The sequence below is a fragment of the Ciconia boyciana genome, chromosome 20, assembly GCF_034638445.1.
Source record: "Ciconia boyciana chromosome 20, ASM3463844v1, whole genome shotgun sequence".
Classification (NCBI taxonomy): Eukaryota; Metazoa; Chordata; class Aves; order Ciconiiformes; family Ciconiidae; genus Ciconia; species Ciconia boyciana.
The window spans coordinates 596,430-616,714 of NC_132953.1; the positions used below are offsets into that span (position 1 = coordinate 596,430).

Here is a 20,285-nt window from a genome sequence, read left to right on the forward strand (position 1 = left end):
GCCTGGGCCCCGCCCCCCCCGTGATTTTCACTCAAATCGCTTAAAAAGCAGCCAAACGGCCTCAAAAATCCCTTCCCCGGGCTTCGGTGGGGAGAAAAAAAAGCAGAAAAAAAAGCAGAGGAAGTGGGGGAGGAAAAAAACCAAACCCAACATTAAAACAGCTTTTTGGTTTTTGTTTAATTATTATTATTTGTAATTCACCTTTAATCAACCCCCCTTTAAAGCCGTTATTTCTGATTTGGCGACTGTGTATATAAAAATCACTCCCCGGCAGGCAGGGACGGGCAGGGACAGGCAGGGACGGGCAGGGACACCCCACTGCTGCCGGCGCTTACAAATGGTACAAAACAAAAACAAAACACCCCCCCCCCCAAAAAAAAAAAAAAAAAAAACCAAAACCAACCCCAGACCCCCCCAAAATATTTCTGCTTCACAGGCAAAGGCTGGGTCAGTGCGGTGCGTGGCACGGCCGGCGGCGGCTCCTCTACGTTCTCGACAAGCCGCGGTTATCCAAATCTTTCACCTAAGGGGTAAAAAACAAACAAAAAAACCCAATAAAAAAGCTGGGTTAGGTGAAATTTCATGGTTTTTCCCAAATCTGGGGGGTTTGGGCTCGGTCTGGGGCCGTACCTTGTATATTCGGACCAGCCAGTGCTCTGTGGTGTACGCCTCCTCCAGCACGTCCAGCTCGAAGTCCTTGTTGCCGATTTCGGCGTTCCTCACGCGGTCGTAGCCCGGCGGTCGCTCTAGGAGAGGGCAAAGTACAGGCAGCGCTGCCACATCACGCCCCGAAGATGCTGGGGGCACGGTGGGGCGCCCCGAAAGCGGTGTCACCCCCTCACACCGGGCGGTTTCGGGGACTTACTGGCCTCGGTGTAGACTTGGCCGAAGCGGTAGTAGCACATCTTGTACATGAGGCAGTTGAGGAGCACCGGGGAGCCCTCGCGGTCCACCCGAAACTCCCCCGTGGGGGTGTAGTAGTCGTGCTCCTTGATGTGGCGCCCCGTGTCCGTGCTGCCTCCGATCCGCACCATCCACAGGAACTTGTTGATGTCTGAAAGGTGGAGAGAAAAGAGTTGGGGGAAAAGAGCAAGGAGTTGAGTTGGGGGCAAAGAGCGAGGAGCTGGGGGGCAAAGAGCGAGGAGCTGAGCTGAGTTGGGGGGCAAAGAGCAAGGAGCGGGGGGGCAAAGAGCGAGGAGTTGAGTTGGGGGAGAGCAAAAAAGGTACGTGCCGCTTTCAGAGAGGAGCATTTTGGTACCGTTTCCACTTTGCAGCCTCAGCTGAAGGCGGGACTTTGCTCCTCTGAGAGCTGTTTTGGAGAAGGCTGCACCACCAGCGCTCCGAGGATGGGTTTGACCCAGCTCAGAGCAAGATCTCACCGTCAGACGAGTAGCCGGTGAGGCCTCCGAAGATTACCAGCACGTAGCTGACGTCCAGCTCCCTCATGATCTCGTAGGCTTTCTCCTCCGTCGATGCCATCGCCTGGAGCGGACGCAGCGTCAGTCACGCCACGCGGTGCCCCCAGAAAGTCAGGGCAAGGCGGCGGGCGAGGGAAGGACCTACCTGACCGACGCGGGAGATGTGCGTGTTGTTCCAGGTGTTGTTGTCCACCAGGATGGTCCGGTTGGCCATGGCGGTTATCTGGTACCCGTAGTCCCACCAGGACATCACCTTTGCGTCCTGCACCCAAACACCAGACGTGCCGTCGGCACCTCGGCGGACAACGTTGGGTCCCCGCTGCCCAAATTACCCCCGTTTACCTCCGGCGTGTTGTGACGCAGCCAGTAATAAGCTTCTCTGAAGTCATCAAAGATGATCCTGCTGCCGTCCCCACCCCGGGCGGACAGCACGATGGAGGGGGAGGAGTACGCCTCGCTGGTCACCCAGGTGGAGTGGAAGGTGTAGGTGATCAGGAAGAAAGCCATGACCAGGATCATGCCACTGGCAACCTGGGGGAACACACGGGGGTCAACGCTGGAGGGAAGAGGCCACCAGCCTCCCGCGCTCGTCCCCACCAGGACTAGGTGTCTTCTCCCCCTTCCTGAGCCGGCCCAACACCCACTTCGTTTTTGATGGGGTAGGTGGAGTCTTGCTGCTTTTTGCTCTTCTTGTCCGGTCGGCTGATATCCAGGTTCTTCATGTAGGTGGACAACACCTGAGAAACCCCGATGCCGGACAGGATGCACATCACCGGGGCCAGCACCAGCATGAGACGCACCTACGGGCAACGGCAGAAGAGTCAGTGCCCGTTGGAGAAGAAATCGGGCAGAAATCCGAGAGAAGAGAGAAATTAAATGCCATCCCTAATTCAGCACCTCGAATTCAGCAGAAACATCGGCCTCCAGATAAACCCGTAGCCGATTTTTTTAGCGGGTGCAGATGGGAGCTGCCGCCATCTCAGACACCCCCGAGGGAAGTTCTCTGAAGACCTCAAAATTGGCCAAGGTGCAGAAGTGACCTCAACTGAACACCCTCGGGCAATCTTAGGTGGAGCCACGAATTAGTAGATGCCTCCACACAGAGAAATCAGCGGCGTTTAGGGCTCGGTGTGCTAGAGCAAGAGTGCAAGCGGGCTCGAGAGCAGCCGTTTGTTGTCAGTCCCTGCTCAGACACCTGGAGAAACTGTTTGGGTTTGCAACTCAGCTATGGGAGACCAGGAACAGCGGCGGACAGCGGTGGCCATATAGCAGCGAGTAACACCAAAACCAGTAAGTTTTGCAATGTCACGTTCCCTCGCTGCACAGAGGGGCGAATAAACCAGAAAACTGGTTTAGGAAGGGAGAAAAGCCTCGTGAACGTTTCAACCGGCTCAAGGTAGAAGAACCATCATCAACGAGTTCAGAAAAATAAATTAAATCAGCTTCATTAAGACCATTTCGTCATCCTGCTTGCGCCCAGCAGGCAGCAGCCCTCACCATCACAGCGGAGAAGTACATGCTGGTCACGCCGTACATGATGATAAAAATGCGGGCGTCCGAGAGGTTACTGAAGCAGTAATACAGACCGACTGCGAAGAGGAGAGAGGAACGCGTCAGGTTCACCTTAGCAATCTCTTGCCCGAAATAAAAAACAGCCGGCAGAGGCACGTAGCGCTCCACGGCAGACTCGGCACCGCGAGGAGAGGGGAGGCTGCAGTCCTGGCCGGCAGAATAAAACCCTTCCGGTGTCGTAGGGTGATCTAATAAATCGGGGTCTGACGACATCAGCGCTGGGCTCACCTGGGAACATGAAAACGAGAAGCTGCAGGTCAAAGTAATAGGAGGACCAAGTGGTGGGCTGGTGCTCGGAGACGGAGGCGATGATGGGGATGTTGTTCTTTGCATAGGAAGGATCCAGCAGGGAGTAGAAACGCCCCGTCCACGGGGAGATTTTCCCTAGGAAAGAGGAGAAAACAAAAGTCATACTCAGTTCCAGCAGAGAGCAACCAGCAATGCCGATACGTTCTCTCACACGGGAGGCATGTGCAAGGCTGAATGAGCAATCCTGGACCTCGTTTAAACATCTCTATTACTCAAACCTGCCATTTTAGAAAGGAAATAAAGCGCAATTTTACCCTAGAAAGACTTCTCCCCCGCCCAACCTACACGTTTAGCATCTCTTCGCTACTACAGATCGACATTCAGTTTCTGAAGCATCAGCTCAGCGTCCCCAGCGCACGCTGAGTCACGGCAGGTTTCTCTCTGCGCCTCGTATCACTCGGAGCCCAGATCTTACAGCTGCTTCTTAAATATTTCCCTGCTAACGCACAAATTAGGGCAGGTCCCAGCCTCCCCCTCAGAGAGGGGGGCTCGCAAGCACTGAAACCGCAGCGCGGGCAATAATGCAGAATTAGGGTCGACAAATTACGCGCTCTTCAAAGAAACGAAAGGAGGCAAAACTGGCGGTGAAATGCGCTCATCATCGCCGCCATCTCGGGCTACCTGTCAGCATCAGCACGGCCCCGATGGTGAGGAGGACGAAGCCAACCAGGGAAATGACGCTCCTGAAGAGGATTTCGAATTGCTGCGGGTTCAGCTTGCTCCGAAGGTAGTCTACGAAGGCGTGGATCTGACACAAGCCGAAGACTCCAAGGGCAGCCATGTGCTCCGAGGAGAGGACGGGCTGCAAGCAGGGGAGAGCGTGATAGGATACGGAGGAGAACAAGAGTCGCGTTGCACCCGGTATCGGCTTTTTTACAAATCTCTTCTCAGCAAAATCGCTGCCAAAGTTACGGGAAACCGTCCCCTCCCCGCGGACGGCACAGCTGGCATGAGTCACTGTCTTACATCAGCTTTGATTCCCAGATAGGAATCCACATGGAAAATTAAACCGATTCTCTCGAAAACGTGAGCTAAGCAGGCATTTTTCCTGCTATACCAGGATGCACGCTGGCGTGAGCGTTTCCTTTCAGAAATACTTTCATGAAAGGCAAGCGGTGCCGTGAAGGCTCTTAGCAGCTTTGAAAGTCATCCAGCACCTCCAAAAGCTGATCTTGCCAAAAGGTCGCAACGAATCAGCGGAACGGGAGCTAGAACTAGAAGCCAGCGCCCACTTATAATGTCAACGGGAAGGCAAGAAGAGAAACCAGGTGCCAGCTCGCTGTTGTTCTGCTACGACCCACGACATGACCATCCTTGAGTCTGCAAATCATTCTGGTCCCCACCTGGAAGCCAACAAAGGAGATCTGCATCGAGAGGATGGTTCCCAAGCAGTAGACCGTGCAATAGGCTACGTAGATCCTGTGGGAGAAGCGGCCGGTCAGCATCAGCACAAGAACATGCAAGGGGATGAGGTTAATCAGAAAGACGTAGCCACCCCAGGAGGAGACCTGCCAAGAGAGAAAAACAAACAAAAAAACCCCAAGTTCCAGGACTGAACAGGTTGCACAGCAGAGGTCAAAGGCGGCAGGTTTGATTTTCCTGGGATCACGCGCAGGATTTTCACCCAGCGGTAAGGCCAGCTGAGATCCGCTCTCTCCAAGGGCATCCTCAGCAGTCACAGCGGCCAGAAGCCCGGGTTTTTAAAAAAAAAATAAAACCTTCCACAGGTTCCAAAGGTTAATAAAACCTTCCACAAAACCCCGCTAGTTTTGGTTAAGCGGAAATGAATGAAGAAAGCATCCATTCCATTTTCCCGCCAAGCCCTTCACAGAGGTTCTAGCTCCCCGAATACAAGGACACAGGAACGGCACGCCACGTTATTTTCGGTCACCGTCTCCGGAGCGGTCCTTGGAGTCAGAAATACCTCAGTGCTGGGAGAAGGAACGCTTACCATGTAGAAATAGGCAAGAGCACACATTGCTGCCCAATAGATGGAGCCAGTTTTGACGGCTTTGATCCACATGTAGTAAGTTAACAGCATGCAGAATATGGCGATACCTGGGTGGAAGGACACAGAAAGGTGAAAGCAAGCTCACGTCAGCCCTGAAACATTAATATAAAATCTCTGGGGCACGCCAGAGCGCTCAATTGCATTAAAAATAGATATATAAATGCTTTTGCTGCTCCATCGGAAGATGGAACAGCACCTCATACAAAGAGCCAGGCCTGGGAAAAGGGTTTCGTATCTGATTTCTAGATTGAAACACTGTGATGTTTGTGTCTTACTGTAGATAACAGCTCACGTGGCTTCTTCTAGCCACACCAGCTAGCCTTTCTGGACACAGCGACTCCTTACATGGCCCCCAAAAGCCCAGCTACGGGAGAGGAACGTGGATCCTCTTCTGCCCTAGGCATCGACAACGAGATTGCTGCCTTTGCCAGCCCCAAAGTCAACGCGGGAACAGAGATAAAACCCCGGGAGAGCTGCGCAGCAGCTCTGATCCCAAGCAGAGTTTGTGGAGGTGGCAAAACCCTTTCTGACTTGCAAAGAAGGATACTCGGGGAACGGGGCGCGCTCGCTGCCAGAGGTGGGAAACGCTCCCTCTTCTCGAACGCGTAGGCGAGAACAACCGCCGATCTCTGAGCAGTTGGGTTAGGAACCTGCAGGGACCTGGCGGGGCTCGCTGGGAAAGGACGGTTCTTCTGTCGTGCCCTGCAGCAGCTTTACCATCATTTTTCAGCACCCAACGTTGTTAAAGGTTTCCCTGCTCCGAGCGTCGCTAACTCACCTTCGTTATCGTAGGAGCCGGCAACAGATCGAGAGATGTACCCGGGCACGACTGCAATCATGGCGGCAGCAAGGAGTCCTGCCCCTGCATCCTGGGGACAAAAAAAGATGCAGCCAGAGGGTAGAAAAAGCCATCAGTTTTTAGGACTTTCGTTATCATGCCATACTACGCACGGATATGCCTCAAAGGAATAAAAATTGAGCGTTGAAATGAAATTTTAAAACAGATCTTCCATTTCCCAGAAGTTCTGGGGTTTGACCAGCGTGGTGGTCACCTCCAAACCTCCGACACAGCCGTGAGCTGCCTTTCCAAAAGGCGCACAGCCCGCGCTCCTCCGCAAAGCAAAAGCCTCCAAGGTACGCCCCGATCTTCCCCTTACCTTGAGCTCTTTGGTGAGGTGGTAAGTCACGATGGTGGTGAAAGAGGAGAAGAGGGGAGCCAGGAACACACAGACATTTCGGATGTCGATGGTGACGTGGAAGAAGTGCAGCACGTGGTAAATTGCTGCCGATGTGATCATCAGACCTGCGGGACAGAAACGACACCGTTATCAGGGTGCTCTCGGTCTGCTCGCAGCACCGGGGGTTGTTAGCTTGTAATTAACAACAGGCCAGCCAAAAGTCTCGCCAGGAAGTAAATGCTGCCCAGGATGCCTCGATGAAGGGCGTCCCCCGAGCTCCCCTCCTCTCCCAGCTGGCACTCACGGCTCTGCTGCGTGTACGCTACCCGCCCCTCTCCCAAATCTGCCCCGCTCCCGATTTTCCCTTGCGTGAGGTGCGTTTCGGCTCAGCAAAAGCCTGACGGCTTACCTGGATAAATGGTCCCACCGATAATCCTGCCCAAGGGGTACCACGCTCGGTCGTCAAACCAGTTGTGGAATTTATAGAAGCCCTCCTCCGCCAGAAAGCGGGTTGTGCGGTAGTTAAAATACCTGGAACAGCAACAAGCACTAAGCATCTCCGCATCCGGATGTAGATAGATCGGCTGCTCACCGCTCCTCAGGGCACAACCGCAGCCCTTAACGAGCGTTCAGACGACGAGGCAACTTTTTAAGTACCAAACTGTGTGCCTGTTGGGATACCCTTCTCCGATGTCTAGGGGTAAGAGAGCGTTGTAAGGGCCGGCGGCGCGGTTTCCATGCAGAGGGAACCAGCCCATTTCCCCTAGACTACCGCAAACCGCAGCTGCAAAGGTTCATCCCTCCTCCTAGGGAGTTTAAAAGTGGGTTTGCAAAGGTAACATCCTCCCTTGCGCTCGATTCAACCAGCAACAACCCTGGGACGCGGACACAAGTGGTACTAGGAGCCCTCTCTCCTGTTGTGCCCGGCTCAGGCAGGGAATAACCACATCCCAGCATAAAAGCGGTGCTGGGCGATTACCCCGACTCAGATCCGGGCTGCAGGATGAGTCCTGGGAACAGAGAAGTGAATTTTGGGTCTAGAAGAAGAAAAACGAGCTGTACTGAAAACTGCCCTCCAAATCCCTCGTTCTCAACGGGGATTAACTCGAGCCCAGCAAACACCACCCAACTTCCACGTGCTCCAGAAGAGAAAAACCCAGCAGGCCCCCGCAAAACGGGCGGAAGACACTTACGGGTCAAATTCATGGATGACGCTTTCGAATCTTAAGACGGAAAAAAGCCTCGTGGAGAAAGCTGCAACCACAGAGAAAGGGCAGAGTGAATCTACAGCGCTCACTGAGCCAGAGTTTTATTAGGTTTATCATCTACTTTGATTAAAATTCTTTCTGTCTCAAACTGGTCGTTGGGAAGATAGAGAAAGATGTGTTTTTCAAAGGAATAGATACAGAAGGAATAAGAGCGTTCGCTTAAGAAAAATAAGAGCTTCACAATCTATGAAAGAAGAGAAGAAGGAGCAGAGGCGGCTCCACCCCGGGGTCCCCCTTTGAGGGCACCAGCAGCCATCCGCAAGGCCGGCGTGGCAGGACGCGGACTTACACAGCACAGCTGCCATCGACAAGATGAGGAGCTTGAGCAGAGTGTCTTGCTTCTCGTAGGACAGCCGGAGAAACCCTAACTTGGTCATTTTCACATCAAAGGCAGAGCTTGAGGACGCCTGAACACCTGAAAACAAAGAGGGAAGATGAGCAAAGAGCGAGCCAGCTCGCAGCCCCACAACGCCTCTAAACGCTGCACGAAACAGGACCTCAAACACCCCCCTCCTGCCCAAGGAGGCTGGCGTCCACCCTTCACCCCTGCCGGATGCTTTCGCTGATCCGTGCCTCCCTTCCCCAAATCCCCTTGCCTCCCTTCCTCACCTGAGCAGTTGCCCCAAGTCTCGGCGGAGGTTTTTCTTTCTTTTCACAGAGACCAGAGCTTCTTTGGGGCAGAGAACGCGTCTGTTTCTCTGCGTAGGAAACAAAACCCAAGCGTAAGCTTTTAGCAAAACCACTAAGTTTTCCCTGGCTGGTCTCTGGAGTTTAACCACCACCTGTAAACGACACACAAAAAAAGTAATCCATGGGGATGACAAGAAGTCGGCGCTGTTTTCTCGTATATAGGAGGTCTGAACGGCCCCTGGCCGCTCCCACTTTGAGTTAAATGTATACATCCCCGTGGTTTCCTAACATGGACCAGCAGCTTCGTTTCTATCGGACAACCTGACTGTTTAATTCAACCTCCCTGGGTGGAGGAAGAGCCAGCAAAATCCTACTATTAGACACCAAGGAAGTGAAACTGTGGCCAGAGAATAATGTCTTTCTACTCTTGAAAACACTCCGATTTCTTTAAAATACTTACCCGATCAATCTGAGGAAAAAAAACAACCCACCACTCCCTGCAAATTCAGTCCCAGAACTGGTGGATAAATCTCAGTTCACCTCCCTGAGCTACAAGGCTGGGGAGGGCAGATTTGGACAGGCTGGGATTTAAAAACACAATACAAACTGGGCCCGGGTCTTTCTGTGACCCAGAAGCGATTCTGACTGGCACGCATTTGTCGTTAATCGATACAGAAATAACCCCGTGTTGTAATTATTTCCTGGATCCCCTGGGGATAATAAGAAACAGCTAACGATGATATAACACAGATGCCCCCCCCAGGCACGAGTGGCTCTGCCACCGCGGTACCACCGGTACCCCGATCTCCACAGCTCTGCTAGACGACTCACAGGGCGTTGGGGGGACCCTTCGCCACCCAGTAACGCCACAGCCACTGGGGGAACCAGCAGCCCCGGCTGGTCCCCAGATACCGGGGTGGGAAGGAGGAAAAGCTGTCCCTGGGCTACAGGCTACGGCCCCGCTCTCGCCACCAGCCCCTCCGAGCTTGTCTGTGTCCCACGCGACACTGTGCCCCCCATGAGTCCCCCCTGTGCTGCACCCCACAGCCCTGTGCACCCCATCACCCCACGCCTCCAGGCACTCCACAAGCCCTTGCCCCCCAGCCCTGGGCACCCCACAGTCTCGAGCACCCCCAAGCCCTGGGCACCCCACAGGTCCACATCCTAAAGGCTCCAGCCCCTGACAGCCAGCAGCGCCTCACCCCACGTGCCTGGGCACCCCACAGCATCGCCCTCCCCAAAACCCATGATCCCACAGGCCTGGGCACCCCACAGCTCCCTCACCCCCCAGACCCTGAGCACCCCACAACCCCCCAGACCTGGGCACCCCACAGACCCTGAGCACCCCACAACCCCACAGCTCCCTCACCCCCCAGGCCTGGGCACCCCACAACCCCACAGCTCGCTCACCCCACAGACCCTGAGCACCCCACAACCCCACAGCTCGCTCACCCCACAGACCCTGAGCACCCCACAACCCCACAGCTCGCTCACCCCCAGGCCTGGGCACCCCACAGCCCCACAGCTCCCTCACCCCACAGGCCCTGAGCACCCCACAACCCCACAGCTCGCTCACCCCACAGACCTGGGCACCCCACAACCCCACAGCTCGCTCACCCCCAGGCCTGGGCACCCCACAACCCCACAGCTCGCTCACCCCACAGACCCTGAGCACCCCACAACCCCACAGCTCGCTCACCCCACAGACCCTGAGCACCCCACAACCCCACAGCTCGCTCACCCCCAGGCCTGGGCACCCCACAGCCCCACAGCTCCCTCACCCCACAGGCCCTGAGCACCCCACAACCCCACAGCTCGCTCACCCCACAGACCTGGGCACCCCACAACCCCACAGCTCGCTCACCCCCCAGGCCTGGGCACCCCACAACCCCACAGCTCGCTCACCCCACAGACCCTGAGCACCCCACAACCCCACAGCTCGCTCACCCCACAGACCCTGAGCACCCCACAACCCCACAGCTCGCTCACCCCCCAGGCCTGGGCACCCCACAGCCCCACAGCTCCCTCACCCCACAGGCCCTGAGCACCCCACAACCCCACAGCTCGCTCACCCCACAGACCTGGGCACCCCACAACCCCACAGCTCGCTCACCCCCAGGCCTGGGCACCCCACAACCCCACAGCTCGCTCACCCCACAGACCCTGAGCACCCCACAACCCCACAGCTCGCTCACCCCACAGACCCTGAGCACCCCACAACGCCACAGCTCGCTCACCCCCAGGCCTGGGCACCCCACAGCCCCACAGCTCCCTCACCCCACAGGCCCTGAGCACCCCACAACCCCACAGCTCGCTCACCCCCCAGGCCTGGGCACCCCACAGCCCCACAGCTCCCTCACCCCACAGGCCCTGAGCACCCCACAACCCCACAGCTCCCTCACCCCACAGACCCTGAGCACCCCACAACCCCACAGCTCCCTCACCCCACAGGCCCGGGCACCCGATAACCCCTCAGGCCCCCACCCCACAGGCCCGGGCCCCCACAGGCCTGAGGGCCGCCCCCCGCCCTCGCCCCACAGCCCAGGCCCCCCTCGGCACACGGCAGCCCTCCCCGCCCGGCACCAGGCCCCCCGGGGCCGCGGCCCTTACCCGGGCGCCGCGCTCGGCCCCGCCGCCCCGGCCATCCGCCCCGCGCAGCCGCCCTTGCCCTCCGCCGCGACCCGCCCCCGCCCCGCCCCGCCCACTGGCCATTGCTCCTCACCGACGCCACTCCCGCTGCGGCGCCGCTCATTGGCCGCTGCGCCGGCCACTCAGCCGAGGGCGGGACGGGGCGGGCTGCGTGCAGCGCCCTCCGATTGGCGGAGCGTTGGGCGAGCCGGGTTGGCGGAGAGCGAGCCGTGACGTGTCCGTCTTGGCTTGGGGCGCCCGGGAATGGGCGTGGCGAAGCGGGTCACGTGGGCGGATGCGGAAGCGGCCCGTGCCCGCCACGTGGGCGGCGCCACGTGGGCACCGCCCCGGGGAAGGCAGCGGCGGGGCCGGGCCGGGGCTCGGGGGGCACCGACCCGCCGCGGGGAGCCCCCTTCCCGCCCAGGTTAGAGAGAGGGGCAGGCGCAGGACGGCTGCGAATCGTGATGTCTCCATTTAATTGTTTCAGTGTGAAAAGACTTAGAGAAAAGTCGATAAACCGGCCCAAAAAAAAAACCCAAAGGGTTTGTGTGGTTTTTTTTTTTTTTTTTTTAAAGTTTTGAACGTCGCCGGTTTCCTTCCCCGACCCCACACAAACGGTGCATGCTCGCCCGCAGCGGGAACTCCCCCAAAATTACCCCCCCCCCCCCAGCCGTGACCTGAGTTAGGGTAGAGGAGGGGGACACAAAATGGCGGCGGGGGGTTACACCGGGGAGACGGCGCGGGACGAGGGTAGGAAAGAGCCCGCCGTAAAACAAAGCTCTTCAAAACTCACAAAGGTGTTAAAAATCCTGGTTTTCCCCTCAAAAAATTCCCACAGGGGAGACGTAGAACCAAGCTCGGGGCCTGGGGGCTGCCCGTCCCCGGGGAGCGAGGAGGGGCACGGGTGGGTGTCCATCCCCTCCGCGCGTCCCCCCACCGGGGTTTGGTCGCGGCTCAGTGTCCCGGAGCAGCCGTGTGTTTGATGGGAGAGGGCTGAGGGGAGAGGAGCCGGTCAGCAGTGGCGGAAGAGGAAGAGGAAGAGGAAGTACCGCTGAGGGCGGACTGAAGGTACACGGTCTTGTGAAAGAGTCTGTTGCTGAGGAAAACCACCAAGGAGAAGAGACGGAGCTGGAAGTGGCTGGAAGGGAAGAGAGCCTGTCAGCTCCCGACGCCGGAAAAACCAGCCCCCGCGGGGTTTTGGGGGGAGCGGTGGCCGAGGCTGGTGGCCACGGAGAGGATTTAACGGGCTGGGAAGGGCGGAGGTGGCTACTCACTAGGTTTTTCCGGGAGTCCTCGCTTCGTTGGCGCTGATGATGAAGAGAGGGAAAAGGATGGAAAAGAGGCAACCGCTGGAAGCGGAGGGGGGGGAAAAGTTAAAATAAATAAAAGGCACTGGGTTGGGTGAGGAGGCGGCGGGGGAAGCGGACGGGGTGCCGCCCGCCCTGCCGGCGACTCACCTGATGATGTAAGAGGATTGCATCGCCGTGAGAAAAGCCAGCGGTAAGCCAAAGCCGAAGTAATAGGGCCAGTTTCTCTCGATGTTGGATAACCGCTGGTGCATCTCGATTCCTGGCGAGAAGAAAATCCCGCAGAAACGAACCCACGGGGAGGAGAGACCTTCATTACACTTCGTTCCGTATAAAAACGGAAGGAAAAAAAAATCAGCCTCGGACGCCCCAACTGGATGTTCCTCGAGTAGAGAAACCCTCAATCCGGGAAAATTTCCGCCAGCGCGGAGGCAGCCCTCACCTTTGTTAAACCAGCGGTACTCGAAGCAGTAGAGCGAATAGAGCAGCGACATGTGGAGGAGGCTGATCAGCTGGCCGATGATATCGATGGGGAAGAGGCTCACTATCATCCCCTGGGGATAAAAAAAATAAAATGAGGCGGCGAGTGAGGGGTGCGTGGGATTTGCGGGAGAACGTCGCCCGAGAGCGAGACGCGGAGCGACTCGGGCCGGCGGACGATTATTTTTTGGGCTTGTGACTCCAATCTCACCTGGATGAGGAACAGCGCCTGCAACAAGAGGTTAAACAACATGTCGGCGATGATTTTACTGACGCTGGGAAAGGGATGAGGCTTTCTGCCAGAAACTTCGAACGCTAGATCCGCGATGTCCTGCAAAAAACGACAAAGGGGCTTGAGGGAAATAAAATTTGAAAGAGAAAAGGGGGCTTCAGGGAAATGAAATCCAAAAGCAGCTGGGATGATGTTACCGAGCTGCTTTCACCCGCCAGGAATACACCCAGAGCCCATTTTGGGGATGGGATTTCATCTCGCGCCGAAACGCCGCCCCCCACACCGCCGATGGAGCCTTGACGAGGAAATTCCCCCCCCACCACCTGCTTGATGCACAGTCCAGGTCCCCGTCACCTACCTGAAACCAGATGGCATTGACAACCTTACTGAGCACAAAGAGGGGAAGGACCCAGAGGGCGCTGAAAATGGAGGTGAGGATGAACTCCAGCCACGACCAGACGTCGCCGTGTAAGGAAGGGTCACCTTCGAAAGGTGGACGGGGAAAAACACGTGAGGAGCCGGTGTGGGAGCCTCCTCCTTTCACATCACAAACGTTTCCTGGTAGGGCCGGTCTCTGCGCCATGGGGAACTTCTCCTGACCATAGCGCTCGAGGACGGGAGAAATCTCCGACCCCAACCTTTGCTCTTTAAAAGAACGTTCCCACCCGCTTGCTTTTTATTTGCTTGCTAAAATATCCCGACGACTCTGTGCGTTCTAAGTGGTAAAACCCACGAGCTAGACGCCTGACCTGTCAGCGGGGTTATCCATCTCTCTGCTTTTCTACTAAACAATTAACGACGGCCTCGATTAGTACAGGGAGGAAGAGAAACACAAGGCGAGGAGACAGCGGTGCGAAGAACAGCTCAACGGGACAAAGCCTTGGCAGTTCGTGGCGGGCGTCGGGACCCCCCCCCACACCCCCGTCCCACGGATTGCTTAGCAGGGAGTAAAACACAGACAGGAAAGGGACTCACCGATGATCTGCGCCGTGACCGACTGAAGGACAGGTATAAATACGCGGTAAAACAAGAAGAGACTAAGCTACAGGGAAAAAGAAACAACAAGGGTTCTCGGTGAGGCGTTGCACGGTCATTGCTTGCGCTCCTGTAACTACCGATCTGAAGGCAGACCCTCTGCCTACGCCTCCACGCAGCGATCCGTAAATACAGGGAACCAAGGATCTCTTTAAACACCGCCAAAATCTATAATTGAGCGCTTTCCTTTTAACGTTTCCACGCCGATTCCTCGTACCCGGCCACAGTCTAATGGAAAAAATGAATGCCGGCAATTTATTAGGCTGTGAAGCGGCTGCTCCATTAAGGATTAACCTCAGGAAACAGCCGGGGTAAGGTCAGAACTGAGGAAATGTCGTTAAGATATCGATATTCAATTTGCTAAAGCAATGTTCCAGACTGCACCCGAGCAGGAGTTGCATATTTAAAGACAACATCGGGACCGGGAACTTCGTGGCTCCTCTCAACTCCTGCAGCCAAGCTGACGGCTCACCACCGACAGCGTACGAGGGCTGGAGCGAGACGCTGGCTTTCACGGAGTTTTTAAACATAAAAAAAAAAAACCCACAAAAATATCCGCTTACCCAGAATACACCTCCGTTCCAGGCACAACACTGAAATATCCGGCTCACTATCCGGGGTTCGCTGCAGAGCAATAGGAAAGAGATGGGCGAGACACGCGTTAAGGTCCCAGCGCCTGGATAAACGTCCCCTAACAAGTGACAACTGCTTCTGTCCCACATTTTGGACCCCTTAGAAATGTCGCGGATAACCAGCTCGACGCCGGTGATGCACCTGATTTTATCTGAAGACGGGAATCCCGGAAGAAATCCCTCCACAGACTCACGCCAGGTTTCAACCAGCGCACGGTCTGTGGAAGATTTACATCAGGGAGACTCTTTCAACCTTTATTAATTCCCCGTATCTGCGCTGGAACGGAAGAAAAGCAAAGCTTTCTTCCAGATTTTTAAGCATCGGGCTTTGTTCTCCTCAAACTCTCGCCACAATAAAACCAGGGCTTTGTGGGTGCTTTTTGTTCTTGGAAGAGGCTGTTTCAGCTCGGGGTGGTTTTGGCTTCACTCTCCTTGCGGCGTAGCTACGGACAGGCAAGAGAGCAGCTCTGTGGGACTCTGTAGCCCTTTCCCAGTCAGCTTTTGCTACCAAAGGGCTTTGTTACACAGAAAAACAGCAACATACGACTGTTTAGTCCCCCTCAAAATATATATAATTCCTCAAGGGCAGCCCGCGTGCAGGAATCTCTCTGGTCTGGGGAGGAGATAAAGTCAGACTACCAGCGAGCTCGTCGGAATAATTTGTAAACATGTCTTGAAAGGCGTAGCGCTGATCAAACATCACCGCAATAAGCGCCAGCCCGACTGTAATTAGGGCAGCGGAGAAACATCTCAGCGCAGTTTGGGAGTCAGACACAAGAACAGATGCTGTTTTGCTCCCACGTGGATATAATTCTGGCATTTCCAGCCTTAGTGGATGCTACCGCTATAGACGGCTGCAGAACATGGGAAGGCTGGGGAAAAAAAAAAAAGATACTCGATCTGCCCCAGATGTATAAATCGGACCTGAGCTGCCGTTTCTTCCCTGACCCTGTGACTACCACCACCACTGATGTGTCTTTGAGAGGCAGCACGAGCCTCTCAAGGAAGAAAAGAAATGCAGAAATCCACGTTCTTTCAGCTGGTATAGCTCCATACCTTCTATTATTATTTCAAACTAATTCATACTCATAATTGTCAAACAACATAAAAGGTCTGACTTCTTATTTTGTGGTACCAGTTCCAGGTTCATTACGCAGAGCGGCAAAAGGGCGTTTCACGTCACGTTTTTCATATTTATTGGCTCTGTGCTTCGCTGCAATTGGGTTTACGAACCATTTGCAAATGTACACCACACGTTCTGCTGTCGCTGAGACCCAGGTGGCAGGTCTCTGACGGTTCTGACAAGTATTTTTACAGAGATCTTCGCAAGTGTGGGCAACAATAATGGCTTTATTTCTTAATATTCTTCCCTCAACTTCCCTTTTAGCCAGACTACTGCGATACGATGGATATTTAGGAGGGGGGGAAAAAAAAAAAGGCACAAGCACTGTCAAATCACTATGACTTGCAGAGGTTTTGCAATTCGTCAGGCTCTTCAGAGCTCCGGGCAGAGTCGCTCGCTCCCTCCCTGCCCTCAATCGCTGGGAGACTGAAAGAAGAGAAGCAAATTACCCAATTTATGACTCATCAGGCCCCATACTCACTTCTCTTGCTTCTTCTCTTCCATGTGAAACCTCCGCTGGGCGAGCGCGCTGTTTGCTCTCCTTCGCCTCTGCTCTTCCCTTTTCTGCTGGATCCGGGCGTCCAGCTTAGAGATGGTGCAGATGCCCCAGATGGAGTCCTTAATTCCCTGCGGACACGAGGAGAGATGGGACATGCGAGTGAGAGAGAGGAGGGACGGGACGCGGCCGACCCAGGCCATCAAAAACCTCCCGGTTATGGAAAGGGACTTAAACGTGGCCAGCCTTGCTCCCCGGTTAGCAGGGGAAGCTGGCACCAGGCTCAGCCAGAGCCAAGGCGCAGAGCAGCAACCCTGACTATTTTCCACGGCCTGGTGACCTAAATCACCGCACGTTCCAGCATCTTTAGGAGCAGCGGTATTTGTTTTGTTTTGTTTTTTAAAAGGTGTGATTTCTTATCCAATCTCTGCTATTTATAACCCTGGCAAAAGCCAAAGAGTCAGATCTCTCCCAGCCCATTTCTTCTGTCTGGCAGAAAGCCCTTCATCCCCTGCCAGCATTTCTAAGGCCAATAAAAGAGAATTATACAAAATATTTAGGATGTGCAAAGTCCTTGTGGCCTGACTGTATGTATGAGCTCGACGCTTACTCCTTTACGAACAAAAGCATCTGTCCTTGTCCCAGAAGCATCCTCGCACCAGCTGCATCCGTGCAAACCTGGTTTCATTTAAAAGAGTCCTGATGCCACCTCCTAGTACTCCACGAGCAGCGCTTTCCAGCTCCAAAAATACATCATAGCCATCATTATCAAAATTTCCCTTTGAAATAAAGGCCGTAAGGACGCTAGTGTGAGCCAGGACAGTGCCACTGCCCAGGTGACCCACACACCAGTTTGGTATATGGAGTTTTTGACCAAAGAGGATAAATTTTGATGCCAAATGCATGTCTGGAACAGCAGAACACAATGCTGCTGGTACCTAACGAAGTGGAAATTAATTACACAGGCTTCTCTACTGATGGTGTGAGAGAATCATGAAACGACACAAGTTCTCCTGTGTTAGATTGTGGTCAGCATGCCACAGATCTTTAAGAACAAACCCAGCAAGTTTTTCAAAACAAATCATTTCTGAAAACAAGTTACTTCTTAGGATCACATCACAAATGTTTTTAAGCCTGTATTTACACCTGGACGATACAAGATGGCGTGGGAGCACTGAGTTCACATGCAGCCTTATCACCGTGACACAACTGGGATGTTCATACGAGCTATAAATTAACTCTTGCCCCAGGGAAATCCCTCACAGGTTCAGCAGTGCCCCGGACGAACGCCAAGCCCTTTGCAACAGACACACTGCACGACGGCCAGCTTGGGAGGAAATTATTCTGGAAAACACTTGGGGAGCAACGCATCCCACACAGCCACGTCAAATCTAACCATCATCAGTGAGCAGAGAGCTTGCCTACAGGTATCTCTGCTTTACAAAATTGATGTCTTTGATTAAAATACACCTGGAGCCCCTTTTCCTTCAAATTTGTTAATCCACCCTTGATGATGTAGGAAGGAGGGCGCTCCCCGGGGAAGAGCCACCGACACCAAAGCAAACGAGACCAGTCCCTATGACAGAGGACCTGAAACGCGGGCGACTTACCCTGACGAGGTCATGAAGGAAGGTTTTCACGCTGTCTGCCATCTCGACTCCAGCATCACCTCTGGTTCCGAAACTATCAACTACAGGGAGAGGGGAAAAGCCGAACCCAAACCTCTCTCATCCTGGAGAGATGGGAAACGGATGGAGCCTGCGGAGAGAGAAAACACAGGACCACGGTGGGCGTTAACAGCATCAGTCTGAGTGGGGTAATTACAAGCTAAATCACACCCTGGCGATTTTCAGCAGGCTTCCCTGCCCTCGCCGGCTTCCCATCGGGCAACCATCCTCGAACACAGGGCCAGAGAAAGGACCCGTCCTGTTAATTCCACGGTATCTGATATTAACAAACTCGGGGTTTCAGGAACAGCAGAGCCTGTATTTCTACACAGCACAACACTACGCAGCAAAACACCTCTCTGAACAACATGCTGTGCCGCTCATTTTCGGAAGAGAAAAGCTGGCAGAGCTGGCCCAGAGAGGTGTGAAAACATCTTTGCTGAATCCAACGTTAATTTAGCACTTTACAGCTCCATGCCTCCTCCTCCTCGTGCGCCAGGTAAGAAACTCGAGGTCTACAATTAGGAGCCTGACAAAACGAGGGCTGCTCTTGAGCTGTCCCATAAGCTTTTGCCCAAAGCAGTAATGACGCCAAACAGCCCTTTGCCAAAAACGTCGTGCTAAGTCTTCTGCTTCTTGTAAAGCGCCGCACAAATACAGACAGCGTCTGAATTAAGAAAAAGAGAAACAAAAAATCACCAGCTAATAAAACTTGCCCAGCTTTTCCACCAGGATTCAAACCGCTCTTTTTCTCCTAGGTGGGAACTATGGGCAGCTCTGGAGCAGGCTGGTGTCACAAGCCCCAACACGTCAGTGTTGCTGTTGCTCTGTAACATGCAGCGCAGGATGCAAACAATTAAAAATAATTAAAAAAAAAAAAGTTTTTATTTTGGTTATTCCGAGACAAAACCTGCCAGGGTTGGAACTGCGCTCCCGTGACGCAGCGAATGCCAGTTCGGATGAAACTGCGGAAGCAGAACCGGCCTCCAGCTTTATTGACGTCAAGTTAATCACAGGCACCTTCACCCTAAAATCAAGCCTTCGAAGCGGACACGCTCAGCCCCGTCACGCAGCATCCGGGTCTCTTCGCTTTAGCCAGGCGTCCGAGGTATCCAAGGTCCGGGTGGCACCACGGCAGAAACAAAAGGCAGAAACGAGCCTTTTCTTTGTTCCGGGCGGCCACGCCTCGCCACCCTTCGGGCTCGGAAACATATGCGTTCAACACGGCGAGACCCTACTGCCGTAGGGGCCTGGCTTCTGCAGAAAGCCCTGCCTGATTTATTTTTACGCAGGGGTATTCCCCAGCAACTGGGGGACACCCCAGGGTTGGGGGTCACTGTGCGGGGGGGGATCCTCATAGCACCCCAGAGGTGCCCGGGATGGGGCACCCAGGCCTGCCCCAGTTAGGCTGGGGGGCATCGTCTCCCCCCACTGTTAATGGGGGTGAGCCCCGTGGTTACCCCGGGGTGGGGCTCAAATTTACCTCAGGGTTGCCCCTGCAGTCCCCGCGGGCGGTGACCCCTACAGCTTCCCCGGGGCAGGGGCACAATTTTACCTCAGGGCTGGCCTCGCAGTCTCCCCGGGAAGTGTGTGTGTGTGTGTGGGGGGGTCACGGTTACCTCAGGGCTACCCCCACAGTCCGCCCCAGGCTCAGTTACCTCAGGGTTGCCCCACGGATCCCTCGGGACCCAAAATTACCTCAGGGTTGCCCCACGGATTCCCCGGGACCCAAAACTACCTCAGGGTTGCCCCACGGATCCCCCGGGACCCAAAATTACCTCAGGGTTACCTCACGGATCCCTTGAGGCCCACAGTTACCTCAGGACTGCCCCCACGGTTCCCGGGTGTGACCCCCGCGGTCTCCCCCGGGGGGCCCACAATAACCTCAAGGCTGCCCCCCTTCGGCCCCGTGGCCACCTCAGGGCTCTCCCCGTCCCCACGCTCACTCACCGGCGGCCGCGGGCTGCGGGCCGGGGGCACACGGCGCGGCAGGCGGCCCAGCTCCCGGCGGCCCGGCCGCCACGCACCGCGCATGCGCTACCCCCCCAGCCACTACGCAGGCGCGCCACCGCCCCCCTTCTGTCTGTGTGTGTGTGTCTCTCTCGCTCTGCGCAGGCGTACTGCCGCCGGCTCGCCCCCCGCCCCTCCCACCGCTGCGCATGCGCACTGCTGCCGCCCGCCTGCAAAGCGGCGCCGCTAGGGGGCGCCACATGTGCTGTGCGGGGTCACTGGGGACACTGGGGGTAACTGGGGACACTGGGGGATAATGGGGGTAATGGGGGATAATGGGGGATAATGG

General features: G+C 55.4%; 2 protein-coding genes across 4 annotated transcripts; both read right to left on the reverse strand.

The window, feature by feature from the left end:
- Positions 1 to 160: 160 nt before the first annotated feature.
- Positions 161 to 11,073, reverse strand: STT3A (STT3 oligosaccharyltransferase complex catalytic subunit A). 2 transcript variants are annotated; one of them, XM_072884678.1, is made up of 19 exons: positions 10,997 to 11,073; positions 8,366 to 8,454; positions 8,046 to 8,171; positions 7,682 to 7,742; positions 6,898 to 7,019; positions 6,468 to 6,613; positions 6,089 to 6,179; positions 5,251 to 5,357; positions 4,643 to 4,807; positions 3,921 to 4,101; positions 3,219 to 3,374; positions 2,916 to 3,007; positions 2,063 to 2,218; positions 1,761 to 1,949; positions 1,564 to 1,680; positions 1,380 to 1,482; positions 866 to 1,054; positions 631 to 746; positions 161 to 523 (listed from the first exon to the last, which is right to left on the reverse strand). In XM_072884678.1, exons 3-19 carry the CDS (start codon positions 8,131 to 8,133, stop codon positions 485 to 487), a joined length of 2,118 nt encoding a protein of 705 aa, XP_072740779.1. In that variant the 5' UTR covers positions 8,134 to 8,171; positions 8,366 to 8,454; positions 10,997 to 11,073; the 3' UTR covers positions 161 to 484. The 2 variants fall into 2 exon arrangements, with proteins under 2 accessions (XP_072740779.1, XP_072740780.1); XM_072884679.1 differs by having other exon boundaries at positions 8,366 to 8,538; positions 10,997 to 11,036.
- Positions 11,074 to 11,467: 394 nt separating this feature from the next.
- On the reverse strand, positions 11,468 to 20,072 carry EI24 (EI24 autophagy associated transmembrane protein). 2 transcript variants are annotated; one of them, XM_072884663.1, is made up of 11 exons: positions 19,937 to 20,072; positions 17,930 to 18,077; positions 16,305 to 16,450; positions 14,632 to 14,692; positions 14,009 to 14,075; positions 13,392 to 13,516; positions 13,013 to 13,132; positions 12,764 to 12,875; positions 12,472 to 12,583; positions 12,289 to 12,321; positions 11,468 to 12,152 (listed from the first exon to the last, which is right to left on the reverse strand). In XM_072884663.1, the coding sequence occupies exons 2-11, from the start codon at positions 17,969 to 17,971 to the stop codon at positions 11,969 to 11,971; spliced, it is 1,002 nt and encodes a 333-aa protein (XP_072740764.1). In that variant the 5' UTR covers positions 17,972 to 18,077; positions 19,937 to 20,072; the 3' UTR covers positions 11,468 to 11,968. The 2 variants fall into 2 exon arrangements, with proteins under 2 accessions (XP_072740764.1, XP_072740763.1); XM_072884662.1 differs by having other exon boundaries at positions 12,289 to 12,363.
- Positions 20,073 to 20,285: the final 213 nt, after the last annotated feature.

What these genes read in the sequence shown, in the direction of transcription:
- STT3A (XM_072884678.1), bottom strand. Translation starts at nt 8,133, where the DNA reads ATGACCAAGTTAGGGTTTCTCCGGCTGTCCTACGAGAAGCAAGACACT. An exon ending in ACATCTCCCGCGTCGGTCAG is followed by an intron (nt 1,483 to 1,563) that starts GTAGGTCCTTCC and finishes CGTCCGCTCCAG; the next exon opens with GCGATGGCATCGACGGAGGA. An exon ending in CACCGGCTACTCGTCTGACG is followed by an intron (nt 1,055 to 1,379) that starts GTGAGATCTTGC and finishes TCCACCTTTCAG; the next exon opens with ACATCAACAAGTTCCTGTGG.
- EI24 (XM_072884662.1), bottom strand. Translation starts at nt 17,971, where the DNA reads ATGGCAGACAGCGTGAAAACCTTCCTTCATGACCTCGTCAGG. An exon ending in GAAGAGAAGAAGCAAGAGAA is followed by an intron (nt 14,693 to 16,304) that starts GTGAGTATGGGG and finishes ATTGCTCTGCAG; the next exon opens with CGAACCCCGGATAGTGAGCC. An exon ending in TCAATGCCATCTGGTTTCAG is followed by an intron (nt 13,133 to 13,391) that starts GTAGGTGACGGG and finishes CGTTTTTTGCAG; the next exon opens with GACATCGCGGATCTAGCGTT.